This window comes from Crassostrea angulata, chromosome 8 (genome assembly GCF_025612915.1).
Source record: "Crassostrea angulata isolate pt1a10 chromosome 8, ASM2561291v2, whole genome shotgun sequence".
Classification (NCBI taxonomy): domain Eukaryota; kingdom Metazoa; phylum Mollusca; class Bivalvia; order Ostreida; family Ostreidae; genus Magallana; species Magallana angulata.
In genome coordinates, this window is record NC_069118.1 from 1,842,665 (window position 1) to 1,865,400 (window position 22,736).

Below are 22,736 nucleotides of genomic sequence, written 5' to 3' on the forward strand. Positions count from 1 at the left end.
GTAAGAAGGGCCGTGTTTTACGGGAGCTCGGAGATTTAGCATATAGCTCTCTGTCCGTTGTTGTGTTTATATGTAAAACAATTAACATTGCTGGCTAGATTTATGGAGAGAGTCGTAAAAGGTGCAACAATACTCATGGTGATGCATTAGTAAGCGACTGCTAGTGTGAATGTGATGACCATCAAAAATGGCGAATATATCAATCTATTTTGAAAAAATTTAAACACAACAGAAGGAAACTTTTCATTATATATTATTAAATTAAAAAAAACAAAACAAAAAGAAGTCGGGCCCGTATTCTATAGGCTAAGAGACAACATATTTTTTTTTCCTCCTCAAAATATCTTAAGTCTTTATATCGCTCAATCCCTCATAAAATGCGGGTTTAATGTTTTATATGAGAGAGAGAGAGAGAGAGAGAGAGAGAGAGAGAGAGAGAGAGAGAGAGAGAGAGAGACAGAGAGAGACAGAGAGAGACAGACGGACAGACAGAGAGAACTTTTTCTCTTCGCCATTCAATTAACCAAAAGAAGATGTAACTGGTAAGACCATACATATCTTTTAAAAAACCTTCATATATAGATTTTATATAGATTTTACATTTAGTATTTGCTTTTTAGCCCTTCAGTTAAAAAATAATGTAAGTACATGTATAAATTATTAATTTTTTCCGGATCGACTCGTCGATTTTATGAAATTAACCACTTTTCTGAGAGGGGAGGAGGCAATTCTTTAGAATCTATACCGTATGAATAATATAAGTTTGAGTTTTCCCAGGCTAGGAATGTTCTGTACCTTTTGGCTTCCACTAGGTCCGCAAGAGTTCATTTCATTTAATTTCATCGGTCAACTGCGGTACAGTTTTCCAAAATCAAGTGCAAAGTTGTACACCATCTAAATTTCGAGCAGGAATTTTCACTGCAAAATTCAATATGCAATGTCAAAAATGTTGAGGTTACTTGTAAAATTGCAAAGATTTTTGTCAGAACTATTTAGGAAGTACATGTTCTGTCGAATTTTCCAGAACAAATGCCCAATTCGTTGAAAAAAAACCCCAAAAACAAACTAAAAACAAGCTATATATATATAGAAAATAAAAATTGATTCGTCAGAACAAATAACTTAATTTCAGTTGTTTGGTTTGTGGACTTGTTCTCCGTGAACAAAAAGATAAAGAAATAAAGCTACACGGTGAAAACATGTGATTTTACGACCCACTATATTGTGTGGATTTTCCGATAGAGAAAATCTCAAAATAAGTTTGAATGTTGCATAGAGTCGACTTATTTAGTGCACGCCCTATCTATATCAATGAAGAATAAAAATGAAGGACGAGTCCGATGAAAATACGAAAAAAAATCATAGATTGCAAGAGACATTTGAGGAAGATTTTGGATATCCTCTCTATCCAGAGCGGAAAAATCCAGAATTGTACAAAGAATACTCTGCACTAGGCTGGAGATGTGTGAAAGTGATAGAAAAGAGGGTCGTAAAATGTTTTACACATTGTAAGTTTTACCGAATTTCCTCGAAGGTTGTATTTACCATACATTTATAGATTTAAAGAAAATTTGAATCTAAAATTGTGTTAGCTTTTTTCAAATCAGATTTCACTTTAGCTGAATATTCCTAAATATATGTGCTATTTAAAACCAAGAGTTGACGGCATTCTTTGTCATAACATCAATTTTGTTTTCTAAAAGTAACGTTACTCACTTACTGGCGTGCCAGTAAAGTTTTTACACTGAATGATTTGAAATATTGCATGTACTAAAAATCTAAATGGTATTTACATGTATTTTAGGTCCAGAATTACGGATATTACACCAAGCACTTAGGGATCATGGATGGTAAACAATAATTTTGAAAGTAGTAATAATTCAGAATTACGACAAACACTTAGATCGACCTGGTCAAATGTTGGTCATTTACCAAATACTTATTCACAAATACATGTATACACTGATGTTTGTACTGATATACTGTATATTCAGAATTGTTTTGTTTATTTTGTTTCACCAGGATAATAGAACAGTTTCGATTTTTTAAGTTGATAGGGATATGCAGATTGTAGATCACAATCTTAAGTACTTCAGTAGGGTGCCTGACTTTTAAAGTAGATTATCATGTATGATACATTTTAAAAAAATCACGATCATGAATGATAATAGGTTATATATTTTAGTAGAGGAAAGGAATACTTTTTAATAACGAAATGTAAAAGTAGAAAAAATCTTTGGGAAATTGAAAAGTAACTGTTAAATACATGCCACCTTTGCATGGGAATCTCTCCTGTCCAACTGACAAAAAAGTTCCCAACTCAGGATAACGTGATTTGCAATATTAAGGTGCCTCACTACACCTTGAAATATTCTCTCAAATCAGCAGAAAATTACACGATTATGATATATGGCATGATGGATAAGAAGTATATGTGTCAAATAGACGAAAAAATGTGCAATTTTAGATAAAAAATGATATTTTCAAAAATATCATTCAGTAAACATGAACAAAAGCCGCAGACAGATTCGAACTCATGACCTGCGGTTCACAAGCCTGATACTTTAACCACTGAGCTATCACGATATACATCTGAATCGATTGATACAAACAGTTTAACAAAACATTTAAATCGCCATCTTGTGACGTAGTGTCTTAAAAAGTCTAAGTCTCGGTGTAGTGAAGTACCTTAACATAGTATTTTTAAAGATTTAATCTCAACCTAGTCTTTATACCTTTCTATATAACAGGACTTTGAAATGTTTAAAAAATTTCAATTGACAGTGATTTCAACTTAAGAAGAAATATATCAGTTGAGAAATGTGAGAAAAAAGTCAGTGGGGGATATGATCCAAACACAAACCAGGTAAGAAATAAAGCCTTGAGTCCCACATGACCAAAGCAAAGCACCAAAAGAAAACCTTTAACATGTAAACCATATATGCCTGAGATTGAATTTATGGGTATGGCCTCTTTGGTGTGTAAATGTAAACATTAAGTACAGTATTATTTTTCTTTTGTGCCTTGTTGTTTTCTGAATTTTATTCTCTGGTTCATATATTTTTTTGAAACATGTTTATTTTTGCATTCTTATTACATACGTTGAATGTGCCCCTGTCCCTGTTTGTAGGTGTGTAATTTCCCAACTTTCAATTTAATGGTTTGACAATATCTAATATCTGCATAGATTTTTTAAATGTTTAGTTTTTCTCTTTATTCTTTTTTATTTAGTTCAAAATGACCTATTTTTCATTCCCCTCTTTACTTTTACTTACTGTACATGCATGAAAAATTAGCTTGAATTTGGATATGACAGTAAAGTATGGCTCTTGCTTGTATATATATAATCTCTCTATCAAACCAAAAAATAAAAATTAAAAACAAATAATCTGAGGTGGTTATCGCAGTTTATATTGAGCAAAGCCAGCTCTAAGAATCAGTGCGCGCAGGAAAAAGGATGAACTAAACCTTCAGATTCGATAAGAAAATTTCAAGCTATTTCAGTATTAACTGTGATAACAGTTTCAGATGATTTGCTAGTACACACAATATAGATGTTTGATCCATCCCTAAATTTGTCGGGGAAATATAGCATGAGATCACTGTGACAGCATACCTTAAAATCAATAATCATTTGTTTACCTATCTCGATTCAATACGAAGAAATGGAAGCATGTAAAAAATTTCTTGGGTCTCACCTAAGCTTTTACGGTACTCAAAACGTGTCTTCAAACCTCAAGGCAGACGTAACTACGTGTTAAAAGTAAGCCATTTTTGGCATAGCACCACCGTAGAAAACATTAGAAAGCATTATGGGACATAGACAAAAATTTTTCTTGATGAATCTGTAGGTTTAGCTTGTTCTTTTTCCTGCATGCACTGGTTCTTAGAGCTCACTTCACTCGCTATAAGAAACTTTAATTCCGGAGCAAGGGTATCCTGATATAACATGTAATTGTAATTTCACCATGTCTATTTATAGATTGTGCTGTGCTACAGCAACATTCCCGTCTCGGCGACGTGTAAACTGCTGTTCCATGAAATGACGCACGCCTTTGATGACTGTCGGGCCAAAGTAGACTTCACAAAGATAGAGCACCTTGCTTGTACAGAGGTGAGGTCCCTACCGTAGTCTCTTGTACAGAGGTGAGGTCCCTACCGTAGTCTCTTGTACAGAGGTGAGGTCCCTACCGTAGTCTCTTGTACAGAGGTGAGGTCCCTACCGTAGTCTCTTGTACAGAGGTGAGGTCCCTACCGTAGTCTCTTGTACAGAGGTGAGGTCCCTACCGTAGTCTCTTGTACAGAGGTGAGGTCCCTACCGTAGTCTCTTGTACAGAGGTGAGGTCCCTACCGTAGTCTCTTGTACAGAGGTGAGGTCCCTACCGTAGTCTCTTGTACAGAGGTGAGGTCCCTACCGTAGTCTCTTGTACAGAGGTGAGGTCCCTACCGTAGTCTCTTGCTGTCTCAAATCATTTATATTGGTTCAATTTTGTAGAAGAAATCTTTTTATTTTTTCATCAAATCAAATAATTTTTCTCAACCAATCAAATTTAAATTTTGTACATTTACCGGTATATAAAAAATTACTTGATTACGTTATGTGTGCTTGTTTATTACATTAAACACTATTAAAATAAATGAACATCAAGCTATTAGAAAAAGATAAGTAATGGTGGTTGATAAAACTGTTTGATATGCATATTCATGTATATACATCATTGCCATATCATTATGCAGACACAAGCTATCTAGATTTAAAACTAATATACAACAAGCTGTTAGAAATAGATCTGAGCGACTGCTGACGGAAGTTTACTTTCTCCTCTCTAGATTCGTGCGGCGGCTTTTGCAGACTGTGGGGTACTAAGTGGTTTCCTTAACAACGCTGGCTTCGACATTACAGACAAACATAAGGTAGGAGAGGAATACCGTACCTTTTGGACTGATTTAGAAAGCAACATGAAAATCAAATATCCCAAAACAAAATTCTTGCAATTTTGTTAATTTGTACTTTAAAAGGTCTTTTTTGATATATTAGGCCACACCAATATAATTTCTTGTTTGACAGACATTACATGAAAAAGGGTATGAGCGAGGGAGTGATTAAAGAATGAAATTATTATTTCTTGCATCCAAAATTTTTTGGCATTACATAAATGGTTATGAGCGGACAGTTATATTTCTCCTACTTAGTTGTTTCTGATTTATAGATTAAATCTATAAAAAATATGAAAAATAGAGTGGAAATAGAACAGAAAACAGTGCAGAGTCTCCTGGATGTGGGAAATTGATAATAATGTTATTTGTATAGATTTATATAAATACGAGCGCACAGGGTCTGACGAACAAGAAATTATATTGGTGTGGCCTTATGTACTGATACAATATCTTTCAAGTATGAAGAACATGAAAAATGATAATCAGATTCAGATAAAAGCCCTAATGGCTCTTTCTCCAACTGATGCTTAGTGACCTGTTTTACAGCAACGTTTCGCTGAATTTAGTTTAAAGTCCATCTTATCGGCTTTAATTTATGATAAAAAACACAAAGTTGGCATCAACATCTGCACTTTGCTATGATATTGTTCACTACACGACAAAATTTGACATTTAAACTAGCCTATGAAAATAAATGTGAATTTTATATCTAAGCTAATTGAAAGGTCATTGTGACCTTGTATGGTTAATTTTTACATCCTGTATAGCATAATTTTAGAAGGTATTTTACAAGCCTAATTTCAAAAGAATTAATTTTATTAGGATATCGAAACAAATATAAAGAGTACATGGAATTTTTTTTTTTTTACAAATCCCACCATCTCACTGTGGCTTTTTTAACTTGATCAGGAGTGTGTGAAGAAGCACGCCTTGAGGTCTATTGTGACGGCACGGAACATTACGGAGGAGAAGGGGAGACAAGTCATAGACAGTGTGTTTGATAAGTGTTACAATGACGTCGCTCCATTCGAGTCACAGAAACTCTCCGAGGGCGATTACTATAATAAGTATATCCGAATGACAAAGAAACCGGAGACACTTATACCTAAGTTTAGATTATTTTAATAAATTATTTTTGTATATATGGTTAGTGTCTGATATCTGACTAATTACTCATTGTGGCAAACAATGGTCAATATGTACGATTCTATCTCCTTCTATGTTGACTGCAGACCGTGACGTAAGACGATGCTTATTACTGGGCATAAATACAAAAGGTACTTCATTTATTATGAGCTACCAGTATTTAATGAATCAAGTTTACTAGGCAAATTAAAAAGAAAAATTTTTCTTTTAAAAAATGTCACAAAGATGACCAGTTGCAGAAATCACAATAACTTAAATGCCATACCATTCAAAACAAGGACTATAGTCTGTCCCAAGTTATTGCTTCTATCACTTTTTGGTGATTTGTAATAAAATACCGTGAAAAAAAATACCGTTGAAAATGATAAAAAGGAAAATATCCAGGAAATCTTCATTAACATATTTTCATTTTTCACTCATTAAAAGTTCTCATGAACGAAAAAAGGTTTATTACAGAGATTTATAATGGGAAATGTTCACATCTGGTTTCCATTCGGGAGTACTAGGAATACCTCGCACAATTTTTCAACATGATCATTTGGGCTATTTCATGGCTTATGCAATGCAAAACTCCCCATAGACTTTCTATTTTGGGTTGTGTATTGAAAAGCGTAGATGGGGCGCTTCAAAACATAATCTGAACATTTTTCATATTAGTGGATGAACGTACTTTGAGCACAAAGGTATTTATGATTATCGAACTATCAAGCAAAAAGTGGTGGAAGCAAAAACTCGGGACAGAGTATAGGAAATGTTTGATACCGGTAACAGGTATAACAATTGAGTTTCTGACTAACGGTAGACAAAGTTGGTGTTATGTTTAGTTGCTGTAAACTTTTCACATTTTTGACTTCATCTCTAGAATCACTGGGTTGAATTTAAGAAAACTGGGTATAAAGCACCATTTTGGGAAGGGGATTCTATATTGTTGAAATGCTACGGAGTCGTGATATTTCTGTATTTTTTCGACTTGAGACAGATATAAGGGGTTGTTTACGATAATAAATTAAAAAAAAATAAGTAGAAAAAATGAAAAGGATGGGGGTGCACGGTCCTGTCCACCAGCACCTGTGCAGGGGCCTACATATTACGTACCAATTTCAACAGAAAACATTCTTTTTATGATCATTAGAAATCATTTCATGAATTTCAGCAACACTCACAAGTCTTCAAATTCAGCAATTTTAATTTTACAAAAATACTGAAAATGTACTTTATCCGAAACTATCCCTCTCTACCAGTTTACATTCACATGTAAGTAGGTCACAGATCAGTAGGTTGATGGCCAATATGGCAAATGAGCCCTCAGATTGCATCTGGGAAAATACCGATTACACGCTGTACACACAAAATATTGATAACGGTGATCTGGATAATATCTGTTGATCTGCAAAATTAATAAATCCTAAAATTAATCAACCTAAAAGAAAACAAGAAACAGTCAGTGATTGAAATTTTAAAATGGAATGTTGTCTACATAGAAAAACTAATCATACAAGGTACCTACATGTATTAAATTACTCAAATAGATTATTCAAAGTTAAAATAATCATAAACGAATGAGTTTGATGTCACATACTATGAAAATGTCAAATAATGTTAAATTAGTACAAAAATGTTTTAATATATAATAATAAAAGTTCAACGAAGCTTAACCGTATCATAGCCTTTTAACCTGTACGTGTTTAAGATGGTATGGGTCACTTCCATATTGTGACATATTGCCGAAATAAAAAATAAGATAAAGTATAATTTTATAAGTCTTTTCTTTACCTAAATTATTATCTAACAGCGTAGCGCAATCATTATGGTTTAGAGCGTTAGCAAAGAAGCTGTAATTCATGAATGCCAATCGGGCTGTGGCGTTTATAACTTACACATGTACCTTCCCAAAAAAGGATTACAATATATTTATTAGTCAGATATCGTAAAATTGAAAAATTCTAAAACGGTTAAAGTATTTTGATTATAATGTACTTTTTTTAACAGAAATATCGACAGGTTCCCATACCACCTTAATACAACCCAAGCTCTAGTCTAAGGAGTCAGCCTTACCTGTTCAATGGTGGTTTGGGGACTTCTACAATTGAAAAAGACAGGGTCTGTCCAGTGGGTAGGTTCAAGATAAGACTCGGGACTACTAGATCTTGCCCCCTGGGGATGGTCTTGCGAGTGCTGGTGATCCTTATTAAATTTCCAGTGATCCGACATCTGATCGATACCTTTAATTCCAACTTTCGGCATCTCATCTTTCCTCATATGCTCAAATATCTTGAAGTTCGTGATTATTTTGCTTCCATTAGATCTAGACTTCCTAATGTCTTCTTCGTGTAGCTGGCTACTAGAGAAGTCTCCTATATCTTGCCCCAAACTCGGTTGTCGCTAGGTGGGGTGTTGATAGTCTTGCTGTGGCATTCTCTGGAACTGTTAAGGTAGGAAGTGTTTCAGCTTTTCCTCCTGTCTTAGAAGCATTTTCTCTTGGTCGGAGGCAAAAGGTAGAGCATATGGATTTCCCTGGATCTGTTCTACCATGAAGGGATCAATATGTTGCTCCTCACTTAATTCCATCTTATGAAGGCGAGACAACAAAGGTCCGGGAGAATTCGAAAAATAGCCATAGCCTTCTGGTGTGATAGATACTGCTGACAAAGAACCAAACTGCTGATAAATCTGTTGTTTGTTAATCTTTTGTGGCATCAAACTTGGTAGAGAAACTGTAAGTTTTGGAGGGAGTCTTCTTAATTGAGCTATACTGGATTTGTACGATGTGACAAGACTGACATCATTAGAGTTTAGTACTTTTTTCACATTAGTAATGATCTGTTTTATTTCAAAGAGACTGCATTTAATTTCATCTTCCTTTTTATCAAGGACAACAAGGGCTTTTGATTCTGTTTCATCAACGTCAGTCTTTAGTTTCTTGATGGCATTGTCTATTTCTCTGTGCAAGTTTTCTCCTTGTTTGTCCAAAGCTTTTTTCAATTTCTTGGTGTTTTCGCCCAGATCCACTTTCTGAACGGAGATGTTGAATTCAATCTCTTGGTATTTTGGGTAAATCAAATTTTCTAATTCCTTCAAATCTCTCTCGAGAGCCTCATTCTTATTTTGTAAAAATTTAACAATGTCACCTTGTTTGTGTCCTAGATGTTCGCCAGAGGATACACACTGCACACAAATAGGAATGTCACACTGTTCACAGTGAAGATCGCACAACTTGGTGGAATGTTTTGAACAGTAAAGGGTGGATCCCCTCTTTCTGAATGGCACTACTTTGTGTTCTGTGGATTCATCCGAGAGATGTTCCCCAACACAGGGTTTACACAAATTTAGGTTACAGATGTCACAGTACATAGGTGGGGCAGGAGTCTCACAGAGATGACATCGTAACACATCCTGGGCATTATTACGGCGATGATCCATGGGTAGGATGCTGATCAAATGGAAGTTAATTTTAATTATTTTTAATAAATTTTTTTAAGTTTAATTTTATTTCCTAATATGAAAGAGATTGGTTTTGAAAATAACTTAAGAAATGAAGATATTAATTTTTCTATTGAAAAATTGACCAGAAAACTTCATCAATGAGCGTAGCGCATTAATGAAAAAGTTTTCCGGTCAATTTTTTCTTTGATACGTCGATCTATAGAAAAATTATTATTTTCATTTTTTATCATTTAATAAAACATTTTCAAATCATTAAATGTAAAGGGTCATTGATCAAAAATTTAAATAATGTAAATGAAGCGGCGCGTATGAATACAAAACAACAACAGCAACAATATTCAAAATGGATGCGCTTTCAGCTGATGCAGAGCTATTGAGCTGAATTTAACGGATTAAACACCAATATTTACATTCTACTGTGTTTTGCCATTTTAAATGCCTCTAAATGTAACACCTATTCACTGCGTATGAATTTACGAGTAATTTACATAAGTAGTTCTCAAACAGTGATTTCTATGTTATCGGTTAAAAATGTATTTCATGAATGTTGTTAAAACACCATGTTTTATAATTATTCAACAAAAAGTTGAATTTATTGTTAAAAGCAACATTTCAAGAGTTATTTATCATGGATTATATTTTCATGCTCGTTGATCTCATCTCAACAGTCTATGTGAAAACCAGTTTAAACCGGTTTTACAAAAACAGCTATTCACTCCCTCCGTGATCTGCACTTTATATCAATTTATTTAAATAAACAATTGATTTCTTCAGTAAGGGAATGTAAATATAAGCATTAAATGATTTATTTTGACGTCGCCGTGTCAATAACTGCCGTCAGGTGAGCAGACAAATTATCATAACGCGCTAACGTGCGTTATTCAATTTGTCTGCTCACCTGACGGCAGTTATTGACAATAACTGCCGTCAGGTGAGCAGACAAATTATCATAACGCGCTAACGTGCGTTATTCAATTTGTCTGCTCACCTGACGGCAGTTATTGACACGACGACGTCAAAAATAAATCATTCAATGCTACAATAGTGAGTTAAAATTTGAACCAGCTGAATTGAAAACGAAAGGAAGATACATGCGATAGCTTGCGATATTATTCACTGTGCAGAAAGATTCGTTAAAACTGGTTTTCATGTGAGATCACTGGAATATGCAACTGGACACAACCATGCAGGGAGAGGCGATCGTGGACAAAAATAGTTGATATGTCGACAAAGAATAGTATGTATAAACGACTCTTGTAAACGTTGTGGTAACTAGATAGCCAGTAATGTACATGTACTTAATGGTATATCTGCCGCTTGGAATGCGCCGAAAGAGTTCACTTGATGCACTACCATAGCTTTGTTTTATTATGCTTATTCTGATGACCGATCATGTAAGTGTGTTAATTTAAAACTCAGCGTACCAAATTTGAACAGCAGTGTTACCGTGAAAGTGTACATGTCTATATGTTCACTGGCGTCGGAAGCAAATTGAAAGTGGGGGGGGGGGGGGCTAGACTAATCCTCAGAGAAAAAGTGGGGGGGGGGGGGGGCTGAACCATCTATCATGCTATGTTTCTAATGGTTAGGTCTAACTTTGCAAAAAAAGTGGGCCCCCCCCCCCCCCCCTAGCCCCCCGGTTCCGACGCCTATGATGTTCGTTATTATCATTCCTGGAATTGGAAGTCTCAGGAACAGCCAGCTTCGCCTTAAATGTTGATCGTTGATCTCAAGCAAACGAAATCGTGAAAAAAACACTTAATTTTCTATTTCGTGAATTAAATAATGTATATTGTTTATTTTTGAAGATTAAAATTTTTAAATTTATAAAGTTGTATTTTGTTTGCTGATATTAAACAGACACAACTTTACATTTTGTTGACTGTGTTTATCTTGGAAATTCCCGTTCCATAAATAGTGTTGGATAAGAACAGTTGAGAAAAGTATATCCGGCAAAAATTCTATTGATGCAGGTATCAAAGAAATTTTTCGACCAATCAGAAGCGCCGATATCTCATCCAACGAATCAATATTAAATGATACAGTGGGGTTTCATTAATATTCTGGATGATATGCTATTGGCGTTTGTACCGAATTTCACAGCTTATGGATACATATGTGTGTGCATGGCAAATATTCCAACATTGTCAACATTTATTACAATATATTCATAAATAGGTATTGCACTTCAACTGGCATTTCATCCAAGTTACCACGTCAATGACAAATCCGCAAAATTGGTATTCAACGAATAGTACGTATTTTCAACTGATTCATTAAAAAATGAACTAACAGTTAGTTCATAATCAAATCATATCTGAAGCATTACCTATTACTTCATAAATATCCTTAAGAGCTAGCGCAATATAACATACCTGTTCTTGTATTTTACTTCCTGGTCTTGTTGCCTGCATGGTGGGATGATCACGTGATTAAATTAATAGAAGAGGTGATTCACAGGGGCGAAGTCTTTTGCGTTAAATTTGTTTATTTTCAAGAAACAATTAAACGCAAGATGCGTAAGTAACAAATGATGCATCAAATTATGAAATGTTAGTTTCATTATCATCGAAGATTCTTGTATTGTCTTTCATTGAGACGACTTCAAAATCACGAATAAAGCCGCTACATGTACATGTATACGTGTCTTTTCTAGAATGATATTGATTGTCACACAGTTAAAACACATGATCACACTGGTCAGAATGTGGGAGCTGCACCCCTGTCTCTGGTCAACATCGGTCTCACTGCATGTAGTTGAAAAACTTTTGAATTTTTAGTTTGAAATGCGTATGAAGTATTGCAGCAAGGAGAACGTTTCAACGCATTTTTATGTATTTGTACACCCATTTAAGAATAATATAAGAATTAAAAGTGGCAAAAAATAATTTACTTGGAGGGCTAAGACGCCAAACCATTAATAAACCCTCACGTTGTTTTATAACAAAACCTGATTCACATTGTGAATTCAATATTGTATAATCAACATTTTGGAAGACACAAAAGACAAAGGACGAATTAACCTATTGACCGACCTACTTCTGACCTGCAATGTTGGCTCCATAGAAAATGTTGCCACAAATGATTTTGATATGCCCGTATTATATGTGATTCTAATTTCAAAATGATATGATTCCATTATGGTAACTTTATTTAACTTCTGTTATATTGCCTCAATTAATCAAAAGAATGTTATAATATCAGAATGATTGAGGAAAATCAAATGTGGCAAAGTTTTTTTTAGTATATAAACTTGGAAGATTATGAAAATCAAACCAACAATATAAGCTTACATCGTTTATTGACAAAATCACATTGTATATTCTATATTGTAAAATCAACAGTTTAAAAGACTGTAAAAACAAATAATGAATAAACAATTCAAAGGAACCAAAAAACTGTCATTATAATACCTTAAGAACTAAAATTTTGAATCAATAAATCAGAAAGATGATAAATCACATTAAAAGCATGTTTTGGAACTGAGTTTAAAATTTGTGTTTTTATATTTGACTCTATTTCATTAAAAATAACAACTAATTGATGTTTAGCAATGATACATAATTAATGCACATCCAACCAACATATGTGCATGTACCAACCCATATTACATTATCCTAGCAATGTTTGATTCAATACAGAGACTGTCACTTCATCTTCAGGAATGGAGCATTTCAGCATGTAAGTATTTCACAAGTAGGTCACAAGTCAATAGGTCATAGATCAGTAAGTCACAGGTCGGCAGTTCACAGGTCAGTAGGTCAGGTCATGTCCTGATCGATACAGTCCAGCACGTGGATCTGGAGGGTGTCCATGTCTGGACACGTCTGGTTACACTTCGGACACTCAAACTGCTGGAGCTCCTCCCCCTTCTGAGATCCGCCGTGAGACTGAAAGATCAATCAAATCAAATGATCAGAGAGAAATAAAACTAGAACTGTTCTTATGGGATTAATACCCCCACAAGGCTAATTTCTAATGGGACAAATAATTGAATTGAATAATAAAGGTTTGGAACACATACAAAAAAAATTCTAGAATTGTAAAAAAAAACTAGTTAACAAAGAAAAATTAAAATCAAAATTGTCAGAATTTCACTGTAAATACATATCTATAACAGTAATACATTTACAAATGTATGTATCTGATGATTTTTTTTTAATTTAACTGATTTATAGAAAAACCAACAAAATGACAATAACCCCTCCCTTTGCAGTAAATGGAAATACCGGTAGCCAAGCAATGCTCTTCTGTTGATAAAACTTTCAATATCTTTCTAATAAGAGTCTTGACAGATGCAATTAGTTGTTCCAAATTTTTTTCTCACTTTCTCCTATGGCACAATGGAACTCCATATTAGAAAATTGATCCCATAGGACTATGATTTTCTTTGATGAGCTTGTTAAATTTAATAAACTCCCAAAACATTACCATAATCACCATACTATGTAAAAATATGTAAAAAAAGAGAACAATTTTAAAATTGCCAAAACACTACAATCATATCAGTAATTTTGAATTCCATTTAAATTAATGCCCAATAGGATCACTTCATCAATTTACTTGACTAATAAATTTAAACAACTTCTAAAAATAGTTTAACTTCTTTATTAATAATGATATTATTTATTTCCTTATAATGATAGAAACTTTTGGTTTACATGAAACAGTTTTAAAATAGCTCATAAACCATCACCCAACTACAGATTATCAATTTCCCCTGAACACATGCTCCATCTGAACCATGGCTCAGATAATGGCTCCATTGGGACAAATGAATTCAGCCACACTTGTCTTTGATGTTCTTATTAGCTCCTACGAATTTATCATTGACAAACAAAAACTTTGCATTGTCAGTTGATAGAATACTTATGAAAAATAAAAAAATTTATTAATAAAGACATAAAGACAAAAAACCTCCATCTGGATGTATTTATATAAATATATTTTAGAGTGTTTTAATACTATTAATTAATTAATAAAATCTGTAAGGATTACCTCCCTTACTTTTCAACATCAGTGTACAATATATATATAAGGAAAATGAAAACTGTCATAAAATCATTAAATCTTGTCTGATCTTTAAAGAAATTGCAGGTACACACCTTCAGAAACCTACAAATTTTCAAACTGTTCCATGCAGTAATAAAAAATTCTATAGGGGTTACAAAGTTGTGTCTACAGACAGACGGACAGACAGACAGGGTGAAACCAATATACCCCCTAAACTTCGTTTGTGGGAGTATAAATACTTTCTTTAATAATCAGATGTCGATATAATCAATGCACCTAATACAAAATCAATAGTGTTGAGTCATTTAATTCGTGATGGCTTAATTTTGATTGGTACATGTACCCCTAATCAATTGACATTTAAAACTTTATTCCTTATATAAACATATCAATCCATGAAATATCATGCCAATGAATATCTAAAAAATAATTGGCTCCAATAAATTTATATGACCAAAAAATTGTATTGTTTTGCTTTCAATTCTTTTAGAACAATCATTGATTTGCTGTGCTTAAACTGTGTTGTGCTGTACTGAGTTTTTTACTCCGCTTGTAAATAGGCAATGTCCACCATAATTCTTTTTTATCATTACTATCCCTACAACCCCTATATAAGCCCCAGATTTCTTAGTAGTTTAAAGTATTTTGTTGAAGAGGTCTCACCTGTGTGGACGTACATCTTGCCTCGTCGTGTTACTCCATCACGATGAAATTATCAAATTCTATGCAATTTTATCAAGCCAGAAGAATACTTACATCAGTAAACAGGTCAATGCATTTTTTACAAACAGAACAGGGACATAAAATAAGAAATAAATGAATATAATATAAAGACCATGAAAGGAATACTACATGTCAGCCACAAGTTTCAGATGTGCAATACAGTGTAACGAAATTGAAGGTTTTTATACCCATACCTGGCCTGAGTGACATGCCTATTTATGAACGGTGTTCAGCTTTAATAGTTTAGTCACAAAAAGCCAATGCCTTGTTAGCCCTGATTTACAATGACCAAAGATTCTGTTTGACCAGTACAAGCTTACCTGCCCCATGGTCATATTAGTAGATCTGTTGTCATACACAGCCCCTGCCCCCGCGGCGGGGCCAGGGTAAGACTGAGTGGGGTAGGTGGGGGGCTGGTAGGGGCTGCCGTGGTTCTGTTGCCCCACCCTCAGGTGTTGCTGCAGGGAGTGCTGGAAGCCCTGGTTGGTGTGGCGCTGCTGCATTTCCTGGAACTGCCGCTTGGAGAAATTTTCCATCTCATCCAGCAGCTGCTGATTCCGGAATTGGAGCTGCTTCAACTTGTTCTCCAGCTGGCTCTTCTCCGCGTGGAGTCGCTTTCGGAAATCTCTCTCTGCGTCAAAGTTGGACTTCCATACCTCCCCCTTCAAATAAAAACAAAGATTTTCTCTTAATAAATGAGTGACTTTCTTTTATCAATATCAAACCCACGACTGAATGTAAATTAAAATATTTATAATAATGGTAAAATTTGAAGCTTCTAGGCATGAATATAAAAGTCTTCATTTGGGTAAAAGCAAATGAAGTTATCTATATTAAGATAAAAACATTTTAAATTAAGATACATGAAACTTCTGATTTTGCTTATAAGATAATAAATTTTCTAAACTATTCACATGCATGGCAGAGATGATCTTTTTCCTTAACTTTCGTTAGTTTCCACAATACAAACATTTCAGTGTTTGCAGATATGAGCTGTCCTCCTTGACAACCATTCAATAGTCCTAAACACTCTACACATTCCATAAAGACCCCGTTCTCACCTATACATTGATCATGAACACATTCCTAACATTGTCCAATCCTCAGCAAGCGCGACAACTTTCGCAAATTCTGGGCCGGGGATAGTTTATTCATTTCTAGATTTTAGCTTTCACAGTTACTTTGGAACTCTTTAGATATAAGAATGTATATTGAATCAGATGTTTTATTTTTCAAATAGCACTTAACAAGTCATTGAAGTAACTATTAAAAGGAATTTACTCATAAAATCTTTTGGGCCTGGGGAGCACACAACTTTAAACATTCTATTCTATTTCCATTCTCACCTGAGCCCTCAGCACAGGTACCACGTTGTTGAGTTTCTCCTTAATCTTCTTGTTCTCCTCCTCCACTTTCTTCAGTTTCTCCTCTCGGTAGTTAATGGCCTCCTCTCCGGCGTAGACCCGAGCTGTCAGGCGACCGATCTGGTCCAGTAACTTCTGCTTCTCTGTCTCCGTACAACCACTCTGTACAGGTAAAAAAGGATATTGGATAGGTACAGAAAAGGTACATTATAGGACAGGTACTTAAAGGGCACATCATAGGAGAGGTACTGTGGAATCGTCATTGTTCGTCTGGGATCAACGTTCCTGACTTTCATGGATAATCCTTGCCCATGAATTTACATCCCACGAACTAATATACAATCACTTGTTTAATATTTATTAAAATGTTCGTGATTACAATACCAACAAAATTACATTCCCATGAACCAAGAAAAATGACCCCCACGAATAAAAATGATTCCACTGTACATGAACAGATCAAATACATCATGCATCATCTAGATTTTAGTTGTAAATGTTGATGATCAGTTTCCCTACCTGTTCCTGCATGCGGACATTATCGTACTTCTCCGACAAATTCTTGTGGTCAGACACCAGCTGGTTGAAAGACTGTCTGAGTTCTACGGATGTTTTCCTGAAATGTACTCATACTTTGTAAAGCTTGATAATTTGTTGAAATACTAGATAACCTTTGATAACACAAACAGAGGGCAGAATTTAGTTACTAGAATATGAGACTAGGGTCATACATGTATCTACTGTTTCTCTAATCCATTGATTACTAAATACCACTTAACAAATGCTATAGAAAACCATCATGTGACCATTTTGCTATAATTTCTCTTATTAATTCTTTGAACACTGATTCAACCACTCGTATTACTTTCACACATCACAAGCCCAAGCCCTCTTTGAACTTTGAGTTAACTTGTTCACACATTGTGAGTCCCCGTACTTTGAGTAAACTTGTTCACACACTGTGAACCCCCGTACTTTGAGTTAACTTGTTCACACATTGTGAGCCCTCGTACTTTATGATAGCTTGTTCACACATTGTGAGCCATCGTACTTTGTGTAAACTTATTCACACATTGTGAGCCCCCGTACTTTGTGTTAACTTGTTCACACATTGTGAGCCCCCGTACTTTGAGTTAACTTGTTCACACATTGTGAGCCCTCGTACTTTATGTTAACTTGTTCACACATTGTGAACCCTCGTACTTTGTGTTAACTTATTCACACATTGTGAGCCCCCGTACTTTGGGTTAACTTGTTCACACATTGTGAGCCCTCGTACTTTGTGTTAACTTGATCACACATTGTGAGCCCCCGTACTTTGAGTTAACTTGTTCACACATTGTGAGCCCCCGTACTTTGGGTTAACTTGTTCACACATTGTGAGCCCTCGTACTTTGAGTAAACTTGTTCACACACTGTGAACCCCCGTACTTTGAGTTAACTTGTTCACACATTGTGAGCCCTCGTACTTTATGATAGCTTGTTCACACATTGTGAGCCATCGTACTTTGTGTAAACTTATTCACACATTGTGAGCCCCCGTACTTTGTGTTAACTTGTTCACACATTGTGAGCCCCCGTACTTTGAGTTAACTTGTTCACACATTGTGAGCCCTCGTACTTTATGTTAACTTGTTCACACATTGTGAACCCTCGTACTTTGTGTTAACTTATTCACACATTGTGAGCCCCCGTACTTTGGGTTAACTTGTTCACACATTGTGAGCCCTCGTACTTTGTGTTAACTTGATCACACATTGTGAGCCCCCGTACTTTGGGTTAACTTGTTCACACATTGTGAGCCCTCGTACTTTGTGTTAACTTATTCACACATTGTGAGCCCCTGTACTTTGTGTTAACTTGTTCACACATTGTGAGCCCCCGTACTTTGTGTTAACTTATTCACACATTGTGAGCCCCCGTACTTTATGTTAACTTGTTCACACAGTGTGAGCCCCCGTACTTTGAGTAAATTGTTCACACATTGTGAGCCCTCGTACTTGGTGTTTTGGTGCTCCTTCCTCTCCGCGTTGAGGGCGTTCTCGTACCTCATCAGGGACAGTCTGAGGGTCTCCACCAGCCCCGCGTCCTGGGCGCGCTGTCTCTGGAACTCCTCGCGTTGGATCGTGCTGATGTGTTCTAGTTCCTGGAGTCTGTCAAAAGAACACATAATACAGTAAAACTTGGTTATAGAACCTTACTCCTGTGTTTTATCTCCTGGATGCTGTGAAGAACACACAATACAGTTAACCAGCAGTTAAACATGGTTAGAGAACCACATTCTTGTGATCTAGCTCCTTAAGTCTGTGTATAAAAATGCTCAAACTATCTTCATGAACTCGGTACAGGACACACAATTATCATCATAAACCTTCAACCCTTATACCCTTAACCAATGCATACACTATAGAGCAAAACATGAATATAGTACCATAGTTACTGGAGTCTGGTAAGGAATGGTAAATTTATCTAACCGAGTACTAGACACAAAATGATCAAATTATCTCAATCAACAGACATAAACTTTACCATCACTTATAATCTATTCGTTGAAGCTGTCTGAATAATTTTTAACTTTTAAAATAATTTTTCACATTCATTTGTAAATCAAAAGTTTTTACGTTAAACAAGTTTTTTAAAATTCTAAAGCCTGTTTGGCCATATCACTTAAATCTTTCAATATATATGAATACATTTTACTTCAGACCTTCAGATAATATTCTAAAACTTTTTGGCACCATTCTGTTATAAAAAGACTAAATATACCTAATATACAATGAAATTTCAGTCATTGTATATTCTGCTTAAAAATCAACATGCTATTTGTGTCCCTGACTTTGGGTGCTACTGTGGGATCATTTTATTTCTTGGGGGTCAATATTCGTGGGTAGCCAAATTTTTACTGGTTCAGGGGGACGTAATTTCATTATATTAAACAAATGCTGGTATATGCGTTTGAGGGAAATTCTGGGCAAGGTTACATTGGTCCTCCACTAATAATGATGACTCCACAGTACATGTATTACAATAAGTTTGATGGTCAAGGGTCAGTGCAGTCTAACCGTCCACTCTTCTTCTCCAGGGCATCCTTTGCAGCCTCAAGTTTATTCTGGGACTCGGTCACCTGGGAGATGAGGATCAGAACCTGACTTCTAAGACTCTGGACATCACTTGTATAGGCCTTGGTCTGAAAGGTTACAAATAAGTTATAATCGTAAAGAGAGAGAGAGAGAGAGAGAGAGAGAGAGAGAGAGAGAGAGAGAGAGAGAGAGAGAGAGAGAGAGAGAGAATATTACAGGGATAGGCCTTTGTCAGAATGCACCCAAATACATATCAACGTCAAAGAGATATCAACAAGTATTTTTCATCATCTTTGTTTTGTTAATAATGTAGCATTCAAGCCATAAAGGAAATTAGCATTTTTATTAAATATTGTAAAGCCTATGCACCTGTTCATCTTTGGTTTGCTGAAGTTCATGTTGCAGACAGTCGAGTTGCTGCAGCAGCTCCTTCCTCTGCTGCTGGTGTTGCTTGGTCAGGTCAGAGATGTGGTGCTGCTGTTGCTCCTTGTAATAGGCGATCTCCTCATCCTTCTGCTTCAGGCGCTGTCTCAGGTCTCCCAACTGTACACAATGAAACATTATAAATGACAAGTACAGAAATATCATAGAATAGGTATAAGGGCGGGTCAAATAAACAATAAAGTGGCATTCGTGTAAAAATGTAACGAATGATGAAGAAGGAAGAATTATAAGAATTACTGAAAGATACATAAACTTTTGTCGGTAATTTCCTTCCATAGATATATGTATGCTCAAAGCGCAAATGTAAATAGATTTAAGTCACATGTTTAGCGCTTTGTTATTCATGAGGTAAAGACGGGTTGAAATATGTAAAAGAAACCTAACCTTTAGTACTTGGACAAGCACAACAGATTTTGCGCTTTTTTACAAACAAAAAACAAAAACTTAATAAACGACTGTTTAAACTCAAATTGATTTAAATGATTTTTACAAATGTTTTCAGTGACCGCATTTACGACAACTTGAAACATTAATGTGCTCATATAAAAACAAGCTTTCAAAATGGTGTTGTTAACTAAACATCTTTGAGAAAATCGATGTAAACAGCATACCTTAAGACTTGTTTTATTAATTAAGACAATTCCTTATTACAATGTAAGGAAGTAAAACAATTTAGAATTTAAAAACCCTGATGCTTGAAGAAGTGGGTGAGGCCGAGGGTAGACTGCGAAAACTCAATGTGTCGTTTTCTTGTGACACATTTACAGCTGACAGAAAAACAAACAGCTGATATATCTGTTTTTTATTGATCAGCTTGTAAAGGAAACTGTAACTTTAGGAGGAATTCGTCTATATTTAGAAATACTAAATTTGTATGAAGAGACACGACTAACACCATTGGAATCTAGTAATTTCTTCACATCTGCAATGATTCGTGTTATTTCAGAAATATTACGCTTAAAGCCGCTTGGTCCGATTTTATATCAAATTTTGTGTACGCTTTTCAACGATGGTTATGATAATCATGTGTATAATAAAGGACATTGCAATAGTTTTCAATGAAAAAAATTATGCACAAAATTTGTTAACAAAACAACCGACATAAAAGGGTACCGCGTTATTTTGCTTCATGTTAAAATCTGCCCCTGACCTAGAGACCGGTATGGTTGTATTACGACTTTGAGATCGCTATAGATTAAGGACGTAATGTTCAGGCAAATGAAAAAAAACCTGTGTACATTTATTTTCGCTAATATTTCTAAAGTTCTCTTTGTTTACAATCGATAAACAACAAGCGGGTGAATATACCCAATCTTTCGGGAGACGAAACCAAACGGTTCCATTTCTAAACATTCCCATGATGCATTTTGGTTTGTTTTTTCGTTTGCCCAAAATAATTCGGACCAAGCAGCTTTAATTTCATAATCCTCGTTATCAAGAACAACCAGGTCCTTTGATTCCAGTTCATCAACTTCGTTCTTGAGTTTCTTGATGGCGTTATCAATTTCTCTGTGCAAAGATTCTCCTTGTTTGTCCAGGGCTGTTTTCAGTTTCTTAGAGTTTTTGCGCAGATCAGACTTTTGAACCGAGATGTTAGATGCACTCTCCTGGTATTTTGGTTTAATCAAATTCACTAATTCTTTCAGATCTTTCTGTAAACCCTTATTCTTCTTTTCTAAAAATATTAGAATGTCGTTTTGTTTGTGACCTATATGTTCACCAGATGATACACATTGCACACAAATAGGAATGTCACACTGTTCACAGTGAAGATCGCACAACTTGGTGGAATGTTTTGAACAGTAAAGGGTGGATCCACGCTTTCTGAATGGCACTACTTTGTGTTCTGTAGATTCATTCGAGAGATGTTCCCCAACACAGGGTTTACACAAATTTAGGTTACAGATGTCACAGTACATAGGTGGGGCTTGAGTCTCACAGAGATGACATCGTAACACATCCTGGGCATTATTACGGCGATGATCCATGGGTAGGATGCTGATCAAATGGAAGTTAATTTTATTTACTAAGTAAAATATATGATTATCAAAGAAATTGGTTTTGAAAATAACTTGTATGGTTTCATTGATATTCTGGATAATATATTTTTGGCGAATGTACTGAATTTCACAGCTTATAGATACATATGTGTGTGCATGGCAAATATTCCAACATTGTCAACATTAATTACAATGTGTTTGTAAATAGGTATTGCACTTCAACTGACATTTCATCCAAGTGCACTCAATGACAAATCCGCAAAATTGGTATTCAACGAGTATTGACGGAGCCACAGTACTTATTTTCAACTGATTCATTAAAAAAATCAACAAACATTTACTTCATAATGAAATCATATCTGAAGCATTAAATATCCTTATGAGCTTCCACAATATAACTTACCTGTTCTTGTATTTTACTTCCTGGTCTTGTTGCCTGGTGTGATGATCACGTGATTAAATTTATAGAAGAGGTGGATTCACAGGGGCGAAGTCTTTTCTTTTAAATTTGTTTATTTTCAAGACACGATTAAACACAAGATGCGTTAGTAACAAATGTTGCATCAAATTATAAAATGTTAGTT

At 35.2% G+C, this 22,736-nt stretch overlaps 2 protein-coding genes and 1 pseudogene across 3 annotated transcripts; 1 reads left to right on the forward strand and 2 right to left on the reverse strand.

The window, feature by feature from the left end:
- Window positions 1–1,316: 1,316 nt before the first annotated feature.
- Window positions 1,317–6,079, forward strand: LOC128159881 (mitochondrial inner membrane protease ATP23 homolog). The gene is made up of 6 exons (XM_052823097.1): window positions 1,317–1,508; window positions 1,805–1,850; window positions 2,785–2,866; window positions 3,983–4,114; window positions 4,831–4,914; window positions 5,848–6,079. Exons 1-6 carry the CDS (start codon window positions 1,325–1,327, stop codon window positions 6,061–6,063), a joined length of 744 nt encoding a protein of 247 aa, XP_052679057.1. The 5' UTR covers window positions 1,317–1,324; the 3' UTR covers window positions 6,064–6,079.
- A 2,414-nt stretch (window positions 6,080–8,493) lies between these two features.
- On the reverse strand, window positions 8,494–12,097 carry LOC128161195 (tripartite motif-containing protein 45-like; annotated as a pseudogene).
- A 719-nt stretch (window positions 12,098–12,816) lies between these two features.
- On the reverse strand, window positions 12,817–22,653 carry LOC128159631 (NF-kappa-B essential modulator-like). Of its 2 annotated transcripts, XM_052822779.1 has the most exons (9): window positions 22,556–22,653; window positions 21,598–22,150; window positions 20,078–20,251; window positions 19,691–19,815; window positions 18,629–18,781; window positions 17,148–17,244; window positions 16,611–16,790; window positions 15,585–15,926; window positions 12,817–13,418 (listed from the first exon to the last, which is right to left on the reverse strand). In XM_052822779.1, the coding sequence occupies exons 2-9, from the start codon at window positions 22,138–22,140 to the stop codon at window positions 13,290–13,292; spliced, it is 1,743 nt and encodes a 580-aa protein (XP_052678739.1). In that variant the 5' UTR covers window positions 22,141–22,150; window positions 22,556–22,653; the 3' UTR covers window positions 12,817–13,289. The 2 variants fall into 2 exon arrangements, with proteins under 2 accessions (XP_052678739.1, XP_052678740.1); XM_052822780.1 differs by lacking the exon at window positions 22,556–22,653 and having other exon boundaries at window positions 21,598–22,547.
- Window positions 22,654–22,736: the final 83 nt, after the last annotated feature.

Bases quoted from the DNA above. Each gene is read 5' to 3' on its own strand.
- LOC128159881 (XM_052823097.1), top strand. From the start codon at position 1,325: ATGAAGGACGAGTCCGATGAAAATACGAAAAAAAATCATAGATTGCAA. The intron at 1,509-1,804 runs GTAAGTTTTACC...CATGTATTTTAG, and splicing joins CGTAAAATGTTTTACACATT to GTCCAGAATTACGGATATTA. The intron at 1,851-2,784 runs GTAAACAATAAT...TTCAATTGACAG, and splicing joins GCACTTAGGGATCATGGATG to TGATTTCAACTTAAGAAGAA.
- LOC128159631 (XM_052822779.1), bottom strand. From the start codon at position 22,140: ATGGATCATCGCCGTAATAATGCCCAGGATGTGTTACGATGTCATCTC. The intron at 17,245-18,628 runs GTACGAGGGCTC...AGTACATTTCAG, and splicing joins AAGGAGCACCAAAACACCAA to GAAAACATCCGTAGAACTCA. The intron at 13,419-15,584 runs GTAAGCTTGTAC...TTGATCTTTCAG, and splicing joins CTAATATGACCATGGGGCAG to TCTCACGGCGGATCTCAGAA.